The sequence below is a fragment of the Erythrolamprus reginae genome, chromosome Z, assembly GCF_031021105.1.
Source record: "Erythrolamprus reginae isolate rEryReg1 chromosome Z, rEryReg1.hap1, whole genome shotgun sequence".
Lineage (NCBI taxonomy): Eukaryota > Metazoa > Chordata > Lepidosauria > Squamata > Dipsadidae > Erythrolamprus > Erythrolamprus reginae.
Window position 1 is genome coordinate 136,339,709 of NC_091963.1, and position 14,213 is coordinate 136,353,921.

The 14,213-nt window shown below is 42.6% G+C and overlaps 1 protein-coding gene across 2 annotated transcripts; it reads left to right on the forward strand.

Moving 5' to 3' along the window:
- Window positions 1-4,380: 4,380 nt before the first annotated feature.
- Window positions 4,381-13,429, forward strand: LOC139153158 (sesquipedalian-1-like). Of its 2 annotated transcripts, XM_070726779.1 has the most exons (3): window positions 4,394-4,483; window positions 8,792-8,850; window positions 12,680-13,429. In XM_070726779.1, the coding sequence occupies exons 2-3, from the start codon at window positions 8,848-8,850 to the stop codon at window positions 13,301-13,303; spliced, it is 627 nt and encodes a 208-aa protein (XP_070582880.1). In that variant the 5' UTR covers window positions 4,394-4,483; window positions 8,792-8,847; the 3' UTR covers window positions 13,304-13,429. The 2 variants fall into 2 exon arrangements, with proteins under 2 accessions (XP_070582879.1, XP_070582880.1); XM_070726778.1 differs by lacking the exon at window positions 8,792-8,850 and having other exon boundaries at window positions 4,381-4,483.
- Window positions 13,430-14,213: the final 784 nt, after the last annotated feature.

Consider the following 14,213-nt stretch of genomic DNA (forward strand, 5'->3'; position numbering starts at 1 on the left):
GCTGTGGTCTTGCGATCTGCTCTAACAATTCACTTTAGGGTCCGACGGTCTCTCTCAGACAACTTTGACTTTCAACCAGACATGTGCTTGGCTGAAGACGTTTTCTCTTCTCTTTCAAAAGCAGTCATTACTTTTGAGACATTACCTCTTGAAACGCCAAACATTTGGGCACTTTCTGTTACACTAGCGCCTGCCTTTCGAGCACCAACAATTTGGCCTCTTTGAAAGTCTGAGAGGTCTGCCATTTCTAGATGGTTATAACCAATTTCCTTAAATTTCTATTAAAAAAATGTAGTTTTAAAAAACATATCAAATAACACAATTTTAAAAAACATTAAAATATGTCAAGTTTTAATTGATTTGAACATGTTCAAACATGCCAAAAAGTCAAGTGTTTCCATTTTTTTGTCCACCCCTGTATATACAAAGCAAAAAGGTTCTACATAAAGCCAAAAGAAAACTGTTGTTCTCAAACGCCGTAGAATAACATAAGAGAGAAAGAAGTACGGTAGCTTTCACAAAAGGGGGGAGGGGGCGAGCTGTTACATGTTCCTATGTTTCTTTTTTCTTACCTGTCCTGTTTCTGTCATCTGTAAATTGTCCATCTTAAGACATTGTACAATACAAGATTAAATAAATAGGAAACAGATGCTAAAGATAATGTACTGTCTTTTTTAATGTATACATTTTCAATAAAACTTTTTCTACTAAAAAAAAAAGGAAGAATAGCCTGAAGATAGAACTTACGAATACTCTTGGATGAGAAGTGAAATGTTTTCAAGGAAAAACAAGTCTAGTTGCCTTTTGAAAAAGCACCTTCAGGACAGCCAAAGGACAAGAATAGCCTACATTAATTTACCTTGTTTCTAAGTTACTGAATGCCTCTTTGTAAACAAAAATCCTGTACACAAAATCGGGAATTAAATGAAACATCATAGGTCTTCATAAAATCTTTTAATTTCCTTATGGAAACTTCCTTGAGTCAACCTTGGTTCCTGGCAATTTAATAAGTTTTTTGTGTATTAATAATAAGGAAATGATTTGCTAATCCCCCCTGTGTTTTTTTGCCTTTCCAATATATCTATTGCTTTCAAGTTTCCTGATTGGTTCCAAATAAATATTAATTGTTTCTGTTCATATTTAGGTTTTTGAGATCAGCCAAGGTAGTTAATCCTTGAGTATTCCACCAATTCCGCCAGCATGCAGAGATCCTTATACAACAATGGGGGTGCACAAAAGGCTTTGGGCACTACAACCATTCTATTAAACCAGTTGCTGTGTTTTAAGCAAAGTTTAGACTCACTTTTAGATTGTTGTTCAGCTCTTTTTCCTCTGTAATCTGGGTGCCATGAAACAAAAGATATTCAGTCCAGCGGCAGGTTCCACTTACCTGCATACCAGTGCACTGCGTGCGCATCCTCATTCGGGTGGTCGTGAGATTTTGCTTCTGCACATGCGCAGGAAGCAAAAAAGTCCCCAAAATCCCCAAAAGATATGGCACTGCCTGCTGGACTGGAATGGAAATTGCCCAATCTGGCGGTCGCTACCAGACCAGAACTCCAGGGTGTACCGGTAGCAACCGCACCATTTATTCAGCCCTAGAGTCTAGTTTGTATCAAAAAGAACAATTTGCTGGAGGTATTCAAAAGATCTTATTGAGGTAGAACTCAACCTATGTTCTTCTGCAGAAATATAATGCATTTGCTTTCCTCTGTCAAGAATTGCTTCCCTTCCTTATTTTAGTTCCGAGCTGAACCTGTGGGTCTATATCTGTTTTTCAAACTTGGCAATTTTTTAAATATGTGGAGTTCTGGGAATTGAAGTTCCCACATCTTAAAAGTTGCCGAATTTGAAAAACATTGTTTTACATGATTGTGGCTATTACTTGGCTGATGGATTGATGGGCATTAAATCCAATACTATATCATCTTACAAGTCACAGGTTTCATTATTCTTCCTTAGAGTGAGATATGTGGTAATTGCCTTTCCTCTATACTTGATGCTGACCCTTTGAAAATGAGACGAAGACCAGGATTCTCCAAATGTTCCACTAATGCAGATTACTGAAATTTGGTACCCCACAGATGAATGAGTACATATTGTATCCAGAAACACATATGATATACAGAAACACATTCTGCATGGTATTGGACCAGAGTACCTCCGGAACCGCCTGCTACCGTACAAATCCCAGTGACCGATAAGGTCCCACAAAGTTGGCCTTCTCCGGGTCCCGTTGACCAAACAATGTCGTTTGGTGGGCCCCAGGGGAAGAGCCTTCTCTGTGGCAGCCCCGGCCCTCTGGAATCAACTCCCCCTGGAAATTAGAACTGCCCCCACACACCTTGTCTTCCGTAAATTACTCAAGACCCATCTATACTGCCAGGCATGGGGGAGTTGAGACACCTTTCCCCCAGGCTTTTTTATATTTATGTTTGGGTATATATATGTTGTCTGCTTTTTTAAATATGATAGGGTTTTATGTGCTTTTTAATATTAGATTTTTTTCGCTGGAATATTGTTTTTATTATTGTTGTGAGCCGCCCCGAGTCTTTGGAGAGGGATGGCATACAAATCTAATAAATTGAATTGAATTGAATTCTGTCGTATAATAGTTTTTGCCAAGATCTGTTTATACACAGATAAACAATACCGATGGCTAATTTATACATGGTTTACTTAGTCCAGTTTTCACATAACTTTATTATATAGATTAATTTCACCTATTTGGTTCATGATGTCATGCATATATAGCATATGAATTCTCAGCCAACATAGCTAGCCAAAGGTTTTAGAATGTACATCAAATGTATCAGGACACGGTTAAGGAAATCTACCAAAACATATGCAAATGAAACTATTGAAAATTTGTCGGATATATTTTCTATTTCTTGTTTAGAAGGTAAAGGTTTCGCCTGTCCAATCAATGAGGTGGTGCTCATCTCTGTTTCTTAACCAGTATTGTCCAAAGATGCTTTTGTGGTCATGTGGGCAGCATGACTGTATGCCAAGGTGCCCATAATACTTACTTTCCCACCAAAGTGGTACATATATTTATTTGCTTTTGCATGGTTTCCAATTGCTAGGTTGGCAGGAGCTGCAGCAGGTAATGGGAGCTCACTCATCACGCAACGTTTGGGTCTCAAACCTAGGTGTCAGGGTTTCAAATAACACCCCCAATGAAATCAAAACCCCAAGGCAGGTGTTTTCCTCAAAGCTTGATTTTATTAGATATGTCACATATCTAAAACCCGAATCTGAAGGCCCTATGTTTTCCCTACCCAAAATAAAGTCAAAGTCCCTTCCCCTGCATTCATATGGACATCACATGGTCTAATCAGGTTGCTGCCCCAACTGTAGTTGACTCCCAGTCATGCCTCCCCAGGTGCAGGCTGAATGTCCTTGACTCCCAAGAGAAAATATGTTGTTATGGCTATACGCCAGACACCAGCTGCACTCCCTCCCGTTCTCACAGCTTGTCCATCCACCACTGTGGCAACCCTGAAGATTCCAAGTTAAAGGGCTGACACTATTCAGCTGATAAGCTCAACATCTTTAACTGCTGAACCACCACTCTCCTCCTCGACCCCATCCCCACTCCCATTTCTTGTTTAGTGGCCATAATTGGAACCAACAACTTGATTGTTAAGGAAATTGTTTGGTCACTAAGTAAAATTGCAGCCATGCTCACGATTTCACTTTGGTTTTCCTTTGCTTTGTACACGTGCAAAGGTTGTAAATACGAGGATTGCTTATAAAGTTACTTTTTCTTCATTGACGCAGTCGCTAAATGAGGACAACCACACCTAGCAGCTAAACTCCATCTGTCTTTCAGTAACTCTGAAGCTGAGCTGCCTGCCCTCCAGAAGCAAGCAGAAAAGTTGATTTCTAGAATTGTTTTTCTGTTTAGGGTTTTAATCATTCTATACCTCACTATATCATCATGCCAGGGTAACTTACAGTGTGAATAATAAAAAGGAAAATGGAAAGTTTTATTTAAAGGGAAAAAAACATTAGAAACAAATATAAGGTCCACACATGCAAAGTTTGAGAGATCCAAATATTTAAACAGAGTGCTATAAAAACGCATGAGTACCTCAGCTGTTTTATTCTGTTTGCAAAATTTGTGTTACATTCAATTTATTTCCCCCCTAAAACTGGTTCTCTTTAGGACCAGTGAGAACTCTAGCTTGTGGTCAAGTTATCTTCCTTTTTTTCTAGCCATTTGTTCTTCAAGCTCACTTGTGGGGAGGTGTGGATGAAGAAAACAAGAAACCATGATCAAAGTCATTTCCTGCTCTTATCTCTGTCACTTTGGACCAAGAGATCAAATGACTTTTAATGTCACTTGGATGGAGAGCATAGTGAGCATTAGCCCCACCTTCTTCATCTAGGAAATAATTGCTTTTGAATTGAGAGGAAAGGAAAAACCGTCCTACTGAAACACCTAAGGGGGGAAAAACTGATGAATTTGGAGCCAAAGGTAAGGGCTGAATGCAAATGCCTGCATGTCATACTTTTCTCTCATTACCCTATCTCGATCTTGCAAACTCAGAATCTTGCACCACTGTTTCGAGTCCCCATTTGGGCATGTCTGAAGGCTGCCTGTCATTTAATTAAGCAATATGACCTAGGAGACATACGATTACAAAACTGGTCTCTTTCCCTTTCCTTGCAATCCACTTTCCTTTCACGCTCAAAAGCTTAAGACTTTTTTTAAAATAACATTCTTTTTTGTACTACTTCAGAGTACAATTTTAATTTCTTATGTATCGGGCTTTCCATAGAAACATAGAAGACTGAGGGCAGAAAAAGACCTCATGGTCCATCTAGTCTGCCCTTATACTATTTCCTGTATTTTATCTTAGGATGGATCTATGTTTATCCCAGGCATGTTTAAATTCAGTTACTGTGGATTTACCAACCACGTCTGCTGGAAGTTTGTTCCAAGCATCTACTACTCTTTCAGTACAATAATATTTCCTCATGTTGCTTTTGATCTTTCCCCCAACTAACTTCAGATTGTGTCCCCTTGTTCTTCCATTCTCTGAAGACTCTCTTCATTCCCTTGTATGAATTCCCACAATTCTTTCTTTTGTGAAACTATTCCTGTATTTCCTCGTTCAAATCATTTCTCTTTTTTCCTTTCATTCCATTGCCCTCAATTTTCAATTTTGTATTTACTTTTACATCCTACTTCTTCTTTAAAAGTCCTTAATCCTTTCCAACTGTATGCGTTAAATTCCATGTAATGGTCTGACTGAACCTTTAAGGTTGAAGTTTGAAATCAGAAGCTTTCGCAGTCTGTACAGGTAGTCCTTGAGTTACAACCACAATTGAGGCTAAAATTTCTGTTGCTAAGTGAAACATTTGTTAAATGCATTTTCCCCCATTTGATGGACCTTTCCTGCCACAGTTGTTAAATTAGTAACTTGGTTGTTAAATTAATCTGGCTCTCTCATTGACTTTGCTTGTCAGGTCGCAAAAGGAGATATGATTTTGGGACACTACAACTATCATAAATATGAGTCAGTTGCCAAGCATCAAATTTTGATTGTGCGACCAAGGGGATGCTGCAGTGGTCATAAGTGTGGGAAATGACCATAAGTCACTTTTTCAGTGCTGTTATGACATTGAACAGTCACTAAATGAACTTTTGCAATTACCTCTGTCTCCTGTCTTGATGAATAGGATTGGTAGTTCTTGCCAACTTTGAGTCCCAAATTCTGGACCTTTAGTGTTGAGGTACATGACTTTTCTCTCCCCCTTGGAGGCAGTCCCTCTAGGGATAATTCAAATGCAACTTTGAAAGACAATTTTTAGTTTTAAATCCCAAACATTCATTGAAAAAAACCGGGAAATATAAAGCTTCTCATTTTCTAAGGAACTGTGGAAGAAATAAAGGAGAATATGAACCTTTGAGCAGAGCCATTGGTCTGGATCCAGTGTAGAAGTAGTTGCTTATAAAGTTGCAAAAAAAAAGTAAATACATACAAATACAGAACTTGCATAGAAGGAATACATTTCAAACACGATAAAACTTAAAATGTTAGTTTTGCCTAGTGGTACAGTATAACTAATCTTACGGGAAACACAGATTCATGAAATATAAATTTTTGCTTGCTTCCCTTATTTTTTCCCCATTTGCTAATACCTGTACAATAGTTTTCTACCTTGACAACTTTTAAGAGGTGTGGACTTCGACTCCCAGAATTCTGGTAGTTGACATCCACATCTCTTAAAGATGTCAAGTTTAATAAATACTTCCCGAATAGATTCAGACTTCCATCAAAAGTAAAATACTATTTATTTCCATTCTCTTTCCCTAGATCTGAACTTCTGTCTTTATTTTCAAACAAAACTTTCCAATACAGGATGATAGGAGCTAGGAGAATTTACTTCTTATCTTCTTCTGAATCTCTCTGAGATTATTGTACATTCAGTTAGTGCTCATTCAGTTTACCTTTGCTATACAGTAATTCCTATACAGGTTACTAGGAATATGATTGAGAGCATGTATGTTGATGGGGGTTTTTCAATGTCTTTTATTGTTTTTATGTATTGTTTTTTATTCATTGGAAGTTGCCCAGAGTCCTTTGAGAGTTGGGCGGCATATAATTTAATTTAATTTAATTATTTTGACTTCTATGCCGCCCAATCCCTTGGGGCTCAAGGCCGCTTACAGCAATAAAAATGTGATACAAAATGTTACAAAAGTCAATTTTTTAATTAATAAAAAGAATAAAACCCCATTATAAAACAGTAGCACCCCACTATAAAACGATAACCAACTATCCAATCAAACTCCCATGCATACCAAATCACTCACAATTTGGCCATGAGTAGATGTTATGTTCACGGCCTGCAGGCCTATCGGCAGAGCCAGGTCTCACGGCCTTTCGGAAGGCCGGTAGGGTGGGAATAGTATGGACATCGTGGGGCAATTTATTTATTTATTTATTATTATTTATTATTTGGATTTGTATGCCGCCCCTCTCCGAAGACTCGGGGCGGCTCACAACAAGTGAAAAACAATCCAATACAATCCAATTGATTAAAATATTATAAGTTTAAGAAAATCCCCTATACTAACATACACACATACAGGCATACCATATATAACTTCAACATGCCCAGGGGGAGATGTTTAGTTTCCCCATGCCTGACGGCAAAGGTGGGTTTTGAGGAGTTTACGGAAGGCAGGAAGAGTTCTGTAGGGGCAGAGAAGCCACAGAGAAGGCCCTCCACCGTGGGCCCACCAACCTGCATTGCTTAGTCGGCGGGACCCGGAGGAGGCCAAATCTGTGTGATCAAGCACGCGTGAGATTTTGGCAATTTTCATCTATTTATTTACTCCCGCGCATGTGCAGAAGCAAAAAAAAAGTCCGAGAATTGCCAAAATCTCACCTGTGCGAGCGTCCTCACACAAGATTCCACTTGCTGCGCATGCGCAGCAGCTAAATCTCATGCGGGGGTGCAAAGGGCAGGCAGGTGCATACGCATCGCCATTTTTACTAACTAATCGACGATTCCAGTTGTACTGGCTGCTGCCCATTACTGCTTTCAAGGTCCAGTCAATGAAGCAATGGAAGTGATGTGCCGGTGCCTGGAGGCTGTTGGGGCCTGGATGGGTGTCAACAAACTCAAACTCAACCCAGACAAGACGGAGTGGCTGTGGGTCCTGCCTCCTAAGGACAATTCCATCTGTCCGTCCATTACCCTGGGGGTGGGGGAATCATTGACCCCCTCAGAGAGGGTTCACAACTTGGGTGTCCTCCTCGATCCACAGCTCACATTAGAGAAACACCTTTCAGCTATGGCGGGGGGGGTGGCGTTCGCCCAGGTTCACCTGGTGCACCAGTTGCGACCCTATTTGGACCGGGAGTCACTGCTCACAGTCACTCATGCCCTCATCACCTCGAGGCTCGACTACTGTAACACTCTCTACATGGGGCTACCTTTGAAAAGTGTTCAGAAACTTCAGATCGTGCAGAATGCAGTTGCGAGAGCAATCATGGGCTTTCCCAAATATGCCCATGTTACACCAACACTCCGCAGTCTGCATTGGTTGCCGATCAGTTTCCGGTCACAATTCAAAGTGTTGGTTATGACCTATAAAGCCCTTCATGGCACCGGACCAGATTATCTCAGGGACTGCCTTCTGCTGCACGAATCCCGGCAACCAGTTAGGTTGCACAGAGTGGGTCTTCTGCGGGTCCCGTCAACCAAACAATGTCGCTTGGTGGGACCCAGGGGAAGAGCCTTCTCTGTGGCGGTCGCGGCCCTCTGGAACCAACTCCCCCCAGAGATTAGAATTGCCCCCATCCGCCTTGCCTTTCGTAAGCTGCTTAAAGCCCACCTCTGCCGCAAGGCATGGGGGAAGTGAGATACACTTTCCCCCTAGGCCTTTACAATTTTATGCATGGTATGTCTGTATGTATGATTGGTTTTTATATAATGGGTTTTTAACTGTTTTTAGTTTTGGATTATTGTCATATACTGTTTTATTACTGTTGCTAGCCGCCCGGAGACTGAGGAGAGGGGCGGCATACAAATCCAATAAATAAATAAATAAATAAAATAAGTAAGCAAATACCACTGCAACCTATCTACCCACAAGGGGAGGGGAGAGGCATGTGGCCCAGAATTACCTCTGCCCTGTTACTATTTTCCTTTTTAAAAAAAGAATAACTTCACCAAAGAAATAGAATACTTGATTTTTAAAAAAAAAACATCACTGTTGAAATGTCTTGAAAACTGGACTTGCAATTTTTTCTTTTTCCTCTGTTAGGTGAAATCGACAAGAATTCTGCCATTTTCTCCTTCTAAATCAAGTGACAGAAAAAAATGGTAATCCCCTCCCCTACCCCCTGGTCAAAATTAGGTCAGCTGTTGGGCACCTCAGTGTTGGAGGTTGAAATATTCCCATGAACATCCCTGAGATGGGAGTGATTGACAAAGAAGGCTCAAGGTGTAAATGCATACTGCTCTAGTCGTTTAGTGTTTCTTAATCTTGAGAAGGTTAAGATGTGTAGATTTCAACTCCCAGAATTCCCCAGCTAGCCGAGGAATTCTGGGAGCTGAAGTCCGTGCATCTTAAAGGGGCTGAGGCTGAGGGACACTGCTACATCCTTCTGCCCCCTTGGGTGTAGTGGGTCATGAGGCACTAAGTGGTACTTTTGGATTCGTAACTTTAACAGCTTGGAGGGAGGTCGGGGCAGATGACCATAGGGCCAAAGAGAAACTTCTCTGTAGTGCAGGGGTGGGCAATTAATTTTGCCATAGGGCCGCATGAGAAATTGGAAGAGTTTTAGAGGGCCAGACTAATATAATTAACTCAGTTCTACCCAATACTGTATATTATAAAATTATAAATTATAACTATATTATATATTATTATAAGTGTTCGGAAACTTCAGATCGTGCAGAATGTGGCCGCGAGAGCTATCGTGGGGCTTCCTAGTTTCGCCCACGTTTCTACAACACTCCGTGGCCTGCACTGGCTGCCGATCAGTTTCTGGTCACAATTCAAAGTGTTGGTAATGACCTTTAAAGCCCTACATGCCACTGGACCAGAATACCTCTGGAACAGCCTTCTACCGCACGAATCCCAGTGGACAATAAGGTCCCACAGAGTTGGCCTTCTCTGGGTCCCGTCGACTAAACAATGTTGTTTGGCAGGTCCCAGGGGAAGAGCCTTCTCTGTGGCGGCCCCGGCCCTCTGGAATCAACTTCCTCCGGAGACTAGAACAGCCCCCACCCTCCTTGTCTTTCACAAGTTACTTAAGACCCAGGCATGGGGGAACTAAGACATCTCCCCCAGGCTTATTATATGTCATGTTTGATATGTATGTGCTGTATGGTTTTTAATTGTTGAGGTTTTTATATATTTTATTATTAGATTTGTTCCATTGTTATACTGTTTTTATTACTGTTGTGAGCCGCCCCGAGTCTTCGGAGAAGGGCAGCATACAAATCTAATAAATTGAATTGAATTGAATATATATTATATATTATACCTTGAACACCTGATTCTTATCTAGAAAAGTTGGACCGATCTCCGTGGGCCAGTCATAGACAGGGGTGGGCCGCATCCGGCCCTCAGGCTGCATCTTGTCCAGGTCTGCTGTAGTACCTTAAAACCCCTATATTAGTGATGGCGAACCTGTGGCACAGGTGCCACAGGTGGCACGCGGAGCCATATTTGAGGGCACGCAGGGCGTTGGCCAATGTCAGCTCCAGCATGCATTTTCTTGCTGTTCAGCCGATTTATGGCCTTCTTTTTGGCCATTTTTGCTCTCCCCAGGCTTCAGAAAAACCAATAGGCCTACTGGAAGTCTGGAGGCTTCAGTGAAGCCTGTGCGCATGTGTAGGGAGGGCAGTGTGGAAGTTGTGCACATCTACGGGTAAAGGGCATTGCATTACGGGTATGGGCACACAAACCAACACTATCGTGCACGCACACTCTTTCGGCAACCAAGCTAAAAAAAAGGTTCGCCATCTTTGCCTTATACCATGGCTGCCAAACTTGGTCGCATCACATAACGTATCATGACGTATTGTGACATTTTTTGCTTTTGTGGAGGTGGGGTGGGCGTGGCCTGCACCTGGACACATCTGGCCCGCGAGCTGCTAGTTTGACAGGCCAGCCCAGTTTTAGTAATAGCAATAGCATTTATTTTATTTATTTATTTATTTATTTATTTATTGGATTTGTATGCCGCCCCTCACCGGAGACTTGGGGCAGCTAACAGTAATAATAAGACAGCGTATAACAATAATCTAATACTAAAAACAATTAAAACCCATTATAATAAAAAACCAAACATACATACAGACATACCATGCATAAAATTGTAAAGGCCTAGGGGGAAAGGGTATCTCAATTCCCCCATGCCTGGCGGCAGAGGTGGGTTTTAAGTAGCTTACGAAAGGCAAGGAGGGTGAGGGCAATTCTAATCTCTGGGGGGAGTTGGTTCCAGAGGGCCGGGGCTGCCACAGAGAAGCTCTTCCCCTGGGTCCTGCCAAGCGGCATTGTTTAGTTGACAGGACCCGGAGGAAACCCACTCTGTGGGACCTAACTGGTCGCTGGGATTCGTGCAGCAGAAGGCGGTCCCTGACTTTTATACTGCTTCATCATGCTTTTACAGCCCTCTCTAAGCAGTTTACAGAATCAGCCTATTTCCCCCAACAATCTGGGTCCTGATTTTACCCACCTCGGAAGGATGGAAGCCTGAGTCAATACTGAGCCGGTGGTGAGATTTGAACTGCTCAGCTACAGCTACCAGTTAGCTGAAGTAACTTCCAGTGCTGAACTCTAACTATTACACCACCATAACTTTGAATGGCTTTCTACCTACCATTTCTTAAAGGAGCATAGCAATAGCACTTATATACCACTTCACAGTGCTGTACAGCCCTCTCTATAAACTTTTTCGAATTAGCATGTTGCCCCCCAACAGTCTGGGTCCCCATTTTATCGGAAGGGTGAAAAGCTGAGTCAACTTTGAGCCAGTGAGAATCAAACTGTTGACAGTCGGTAGATTGAGCCTGCAATGCTGCATTCTAACCACTGTGCCGCCATGGCTATATAAGCATGAATTGTTCTCTATAATTGTGGAGTCTTTTTTTATTTATTATGTTTTTTTAATAGTATATTTTTAATAGTATATTTTAGATACTATTTATCGTTGTAAGCTGCCCTGAGTCCCATTGGAAGTGGGCGGCATAGAAGTCAATCAAATTTAAATTAAATTATAACTTGCCCAGGTTGCTGGGGAAAATATAATTCCACACATGTGGAAGCTCAGTTTAAGGAAAAAATGTCGTTTGGCGGGACCTAGGGGAAGAGCCTTCTCTGTGGGGGGCCCGGCCCTCTGGAATCAGCTCTCCCCAGAGATTCGCACTGCTCCCACCCTCCTCACCTTCCATAATAGTTTAAAGACCTATCTGTGCCGCCAGGCTTGGGGCCATTAGACCAGTGATGGCGAACCTTTTTTCTCTTGGGTGCCGAAAAAGCGTGGGTGGGTGCTATCGCACAAGCCTGAGTGCCCACACCCATAATTCAATGCCTGGGGAGGACAAACAGCTTCCCCCGCTCCCCAGAGGCCCTCTGGAGGCCGGAAACGGACTGTTTCCCAACTTCTGGTGGGCCCAGTAGGCTCATTTTTTGCCCTCCTCAGCCTCCAAAGGTTTCCCTGGAGCCAGGGGAGGGTAAAAACTCCCTCACCCACCCCCTTGGAGGCTCTTTGGAAGCCAAAAACGCCCTCCCAGAGCCTCTGTGCGAACCAAAAATCAGTTGGCCAGCACACACATGCACACTGGAGCTGAGTTAAGGCAACAGCTCACATGCCACCAGATATGGCTCCGTGCCATAGGTTCGCCATCACTGCATTAGACCCTAGCTCCCTGGCTGATGAGTGTAGTATATCTTGCTGTGTGAATGGGAATGAATGATTTTAAATGTTATTAGAGTTTTAAAAGTTTTTTAGCTATGTTAATTGCATTTTTAGATATGTATATTGTTTATTCTTTTGACATGTTGCGAGCAGCGCCGAGTCCTCAGAGAGGGGCGGCATACAAACCCAATAAATAAATAAAATGGTCAGCTCAGTTCTTTTAGCCCCTTCATCTTCCTTGTTATTTGTTCCCCCGTCCATTTCTACGATTCTCTCTCCAGTTTCAAAGCCAGCCCGCCATCAAACTCCACTTTGCCAGCATCCTTACCTCTCCCACCCTGGATCAACCCCCAGACCGGCAAGGCTTCCTTTTCAAGAAAAATAACCGCACCGCTTCCTATCATCGCTGCTGGTGTGAGCTCCGAGGAAATCTTCTTATCTGTGGGGAGCAGCCTGGAGACCGAAGTCAGCTCATTGTGTTAGAAGGCTGCACGGTGGAGTTGCAGGAGTCCAGCTCAGAGCCTCACACCTTTAAAATCTGCTACCCTGGTGACCTGCCCGACCAGTCCTATAAGATGGCAGCTGAAGATCAAGGGACCATGGAAGACTGGGTGCGAGCTCTAACCACGGCGGGATTCGAGTACCTCCGACCGTTGGTCATCGCGTTAAAAAGCCAGTTTCACAGGCTGAAGAGCCAAGAGTACTCTAAGGAAGAAGCAAGGTGCAAGGCCACTGACCTCCCCCTGCCACCTCCGAAACCAGTCGTACAAAGAAGATTGTCCCACATGGATTTTGCTTGCCTCCATCAGGAATTTGGGAAGGATGTCATAAGGGCTAGGAAACAATGGCAGGAGGGAAAGGGGAAGCCCGTCCTGTTAACGGGGCGTTCGATGCATTTTAATTAGAACAACCAGCAATCCCCAAACATTTGGCTGCGATCGATGAATTCCGTACCTGTGAAAAAAGATAATTCTTGTTTCAAAATATCGGTTCTTCTTTAAATGCTTTTAATAAACGGGTCTTTGGAAAAAGTTGGGTGCCAGGTTTTGGGGGGGTTTTTTGACTGAAATGAAGCAGTATAAAGGAGGACCAAGAGTTCTTCCCAGGAAAGGGACATTTGTGTGTTTCTTATTGTGGGTTTTCATTACCCCAATGTCTAGTGAACAAAATTACCTATCCAGAACAAAAGAGTGGTTCCACAACGGGATCTTTTCCAGGAGGAGTAAAAATACTGTTTTTCAGTAAGGCAGAATTGGGATCCACGAATACTGCAGCCTGATCTACACTAGACAGAGGGCTGTTACACTAATAAAAAATGACCCCAATGTCAGCCCTGAAGCCATTTCGGGGCTGCTATAGCCAGGCATGTTGAAGCTGTGGGGACATGAGGTGAGAGATAGAGATAATTGAGAGGGATGTGTAGCCAAAATAATTTTTTCCCCCCCTGTGGGAGCCAAGGACGCTGTATCAGATGTTAAGGGTGGACGAGAGCCAGATAGAGCTGAGACTATGACACGATTTTGGGCGATCAGATCATTCATTTGGCAGTTCCAAAAAGCTGCAATCTCCCTTTCCATTTCCTATAGTTTCCCTCTAAAGGGTAAAACAAATGTGGGGTGGCACCATAAGAGTTGGAACAACCTTGGACAGGTTTAGGGGAAAAGCAGCCACTCTCACACCTGTCCATTTTGCCCCCTGCCTTATAGAGCATGGGACTAAATGTACAATGAAATGGAGTGTCTAGAAAAACCAGGTTTTAGCAAAGCCTTTCTAGGATTTGATTTCAGTCACAAATGTCAGAGAATGCAATTAGCT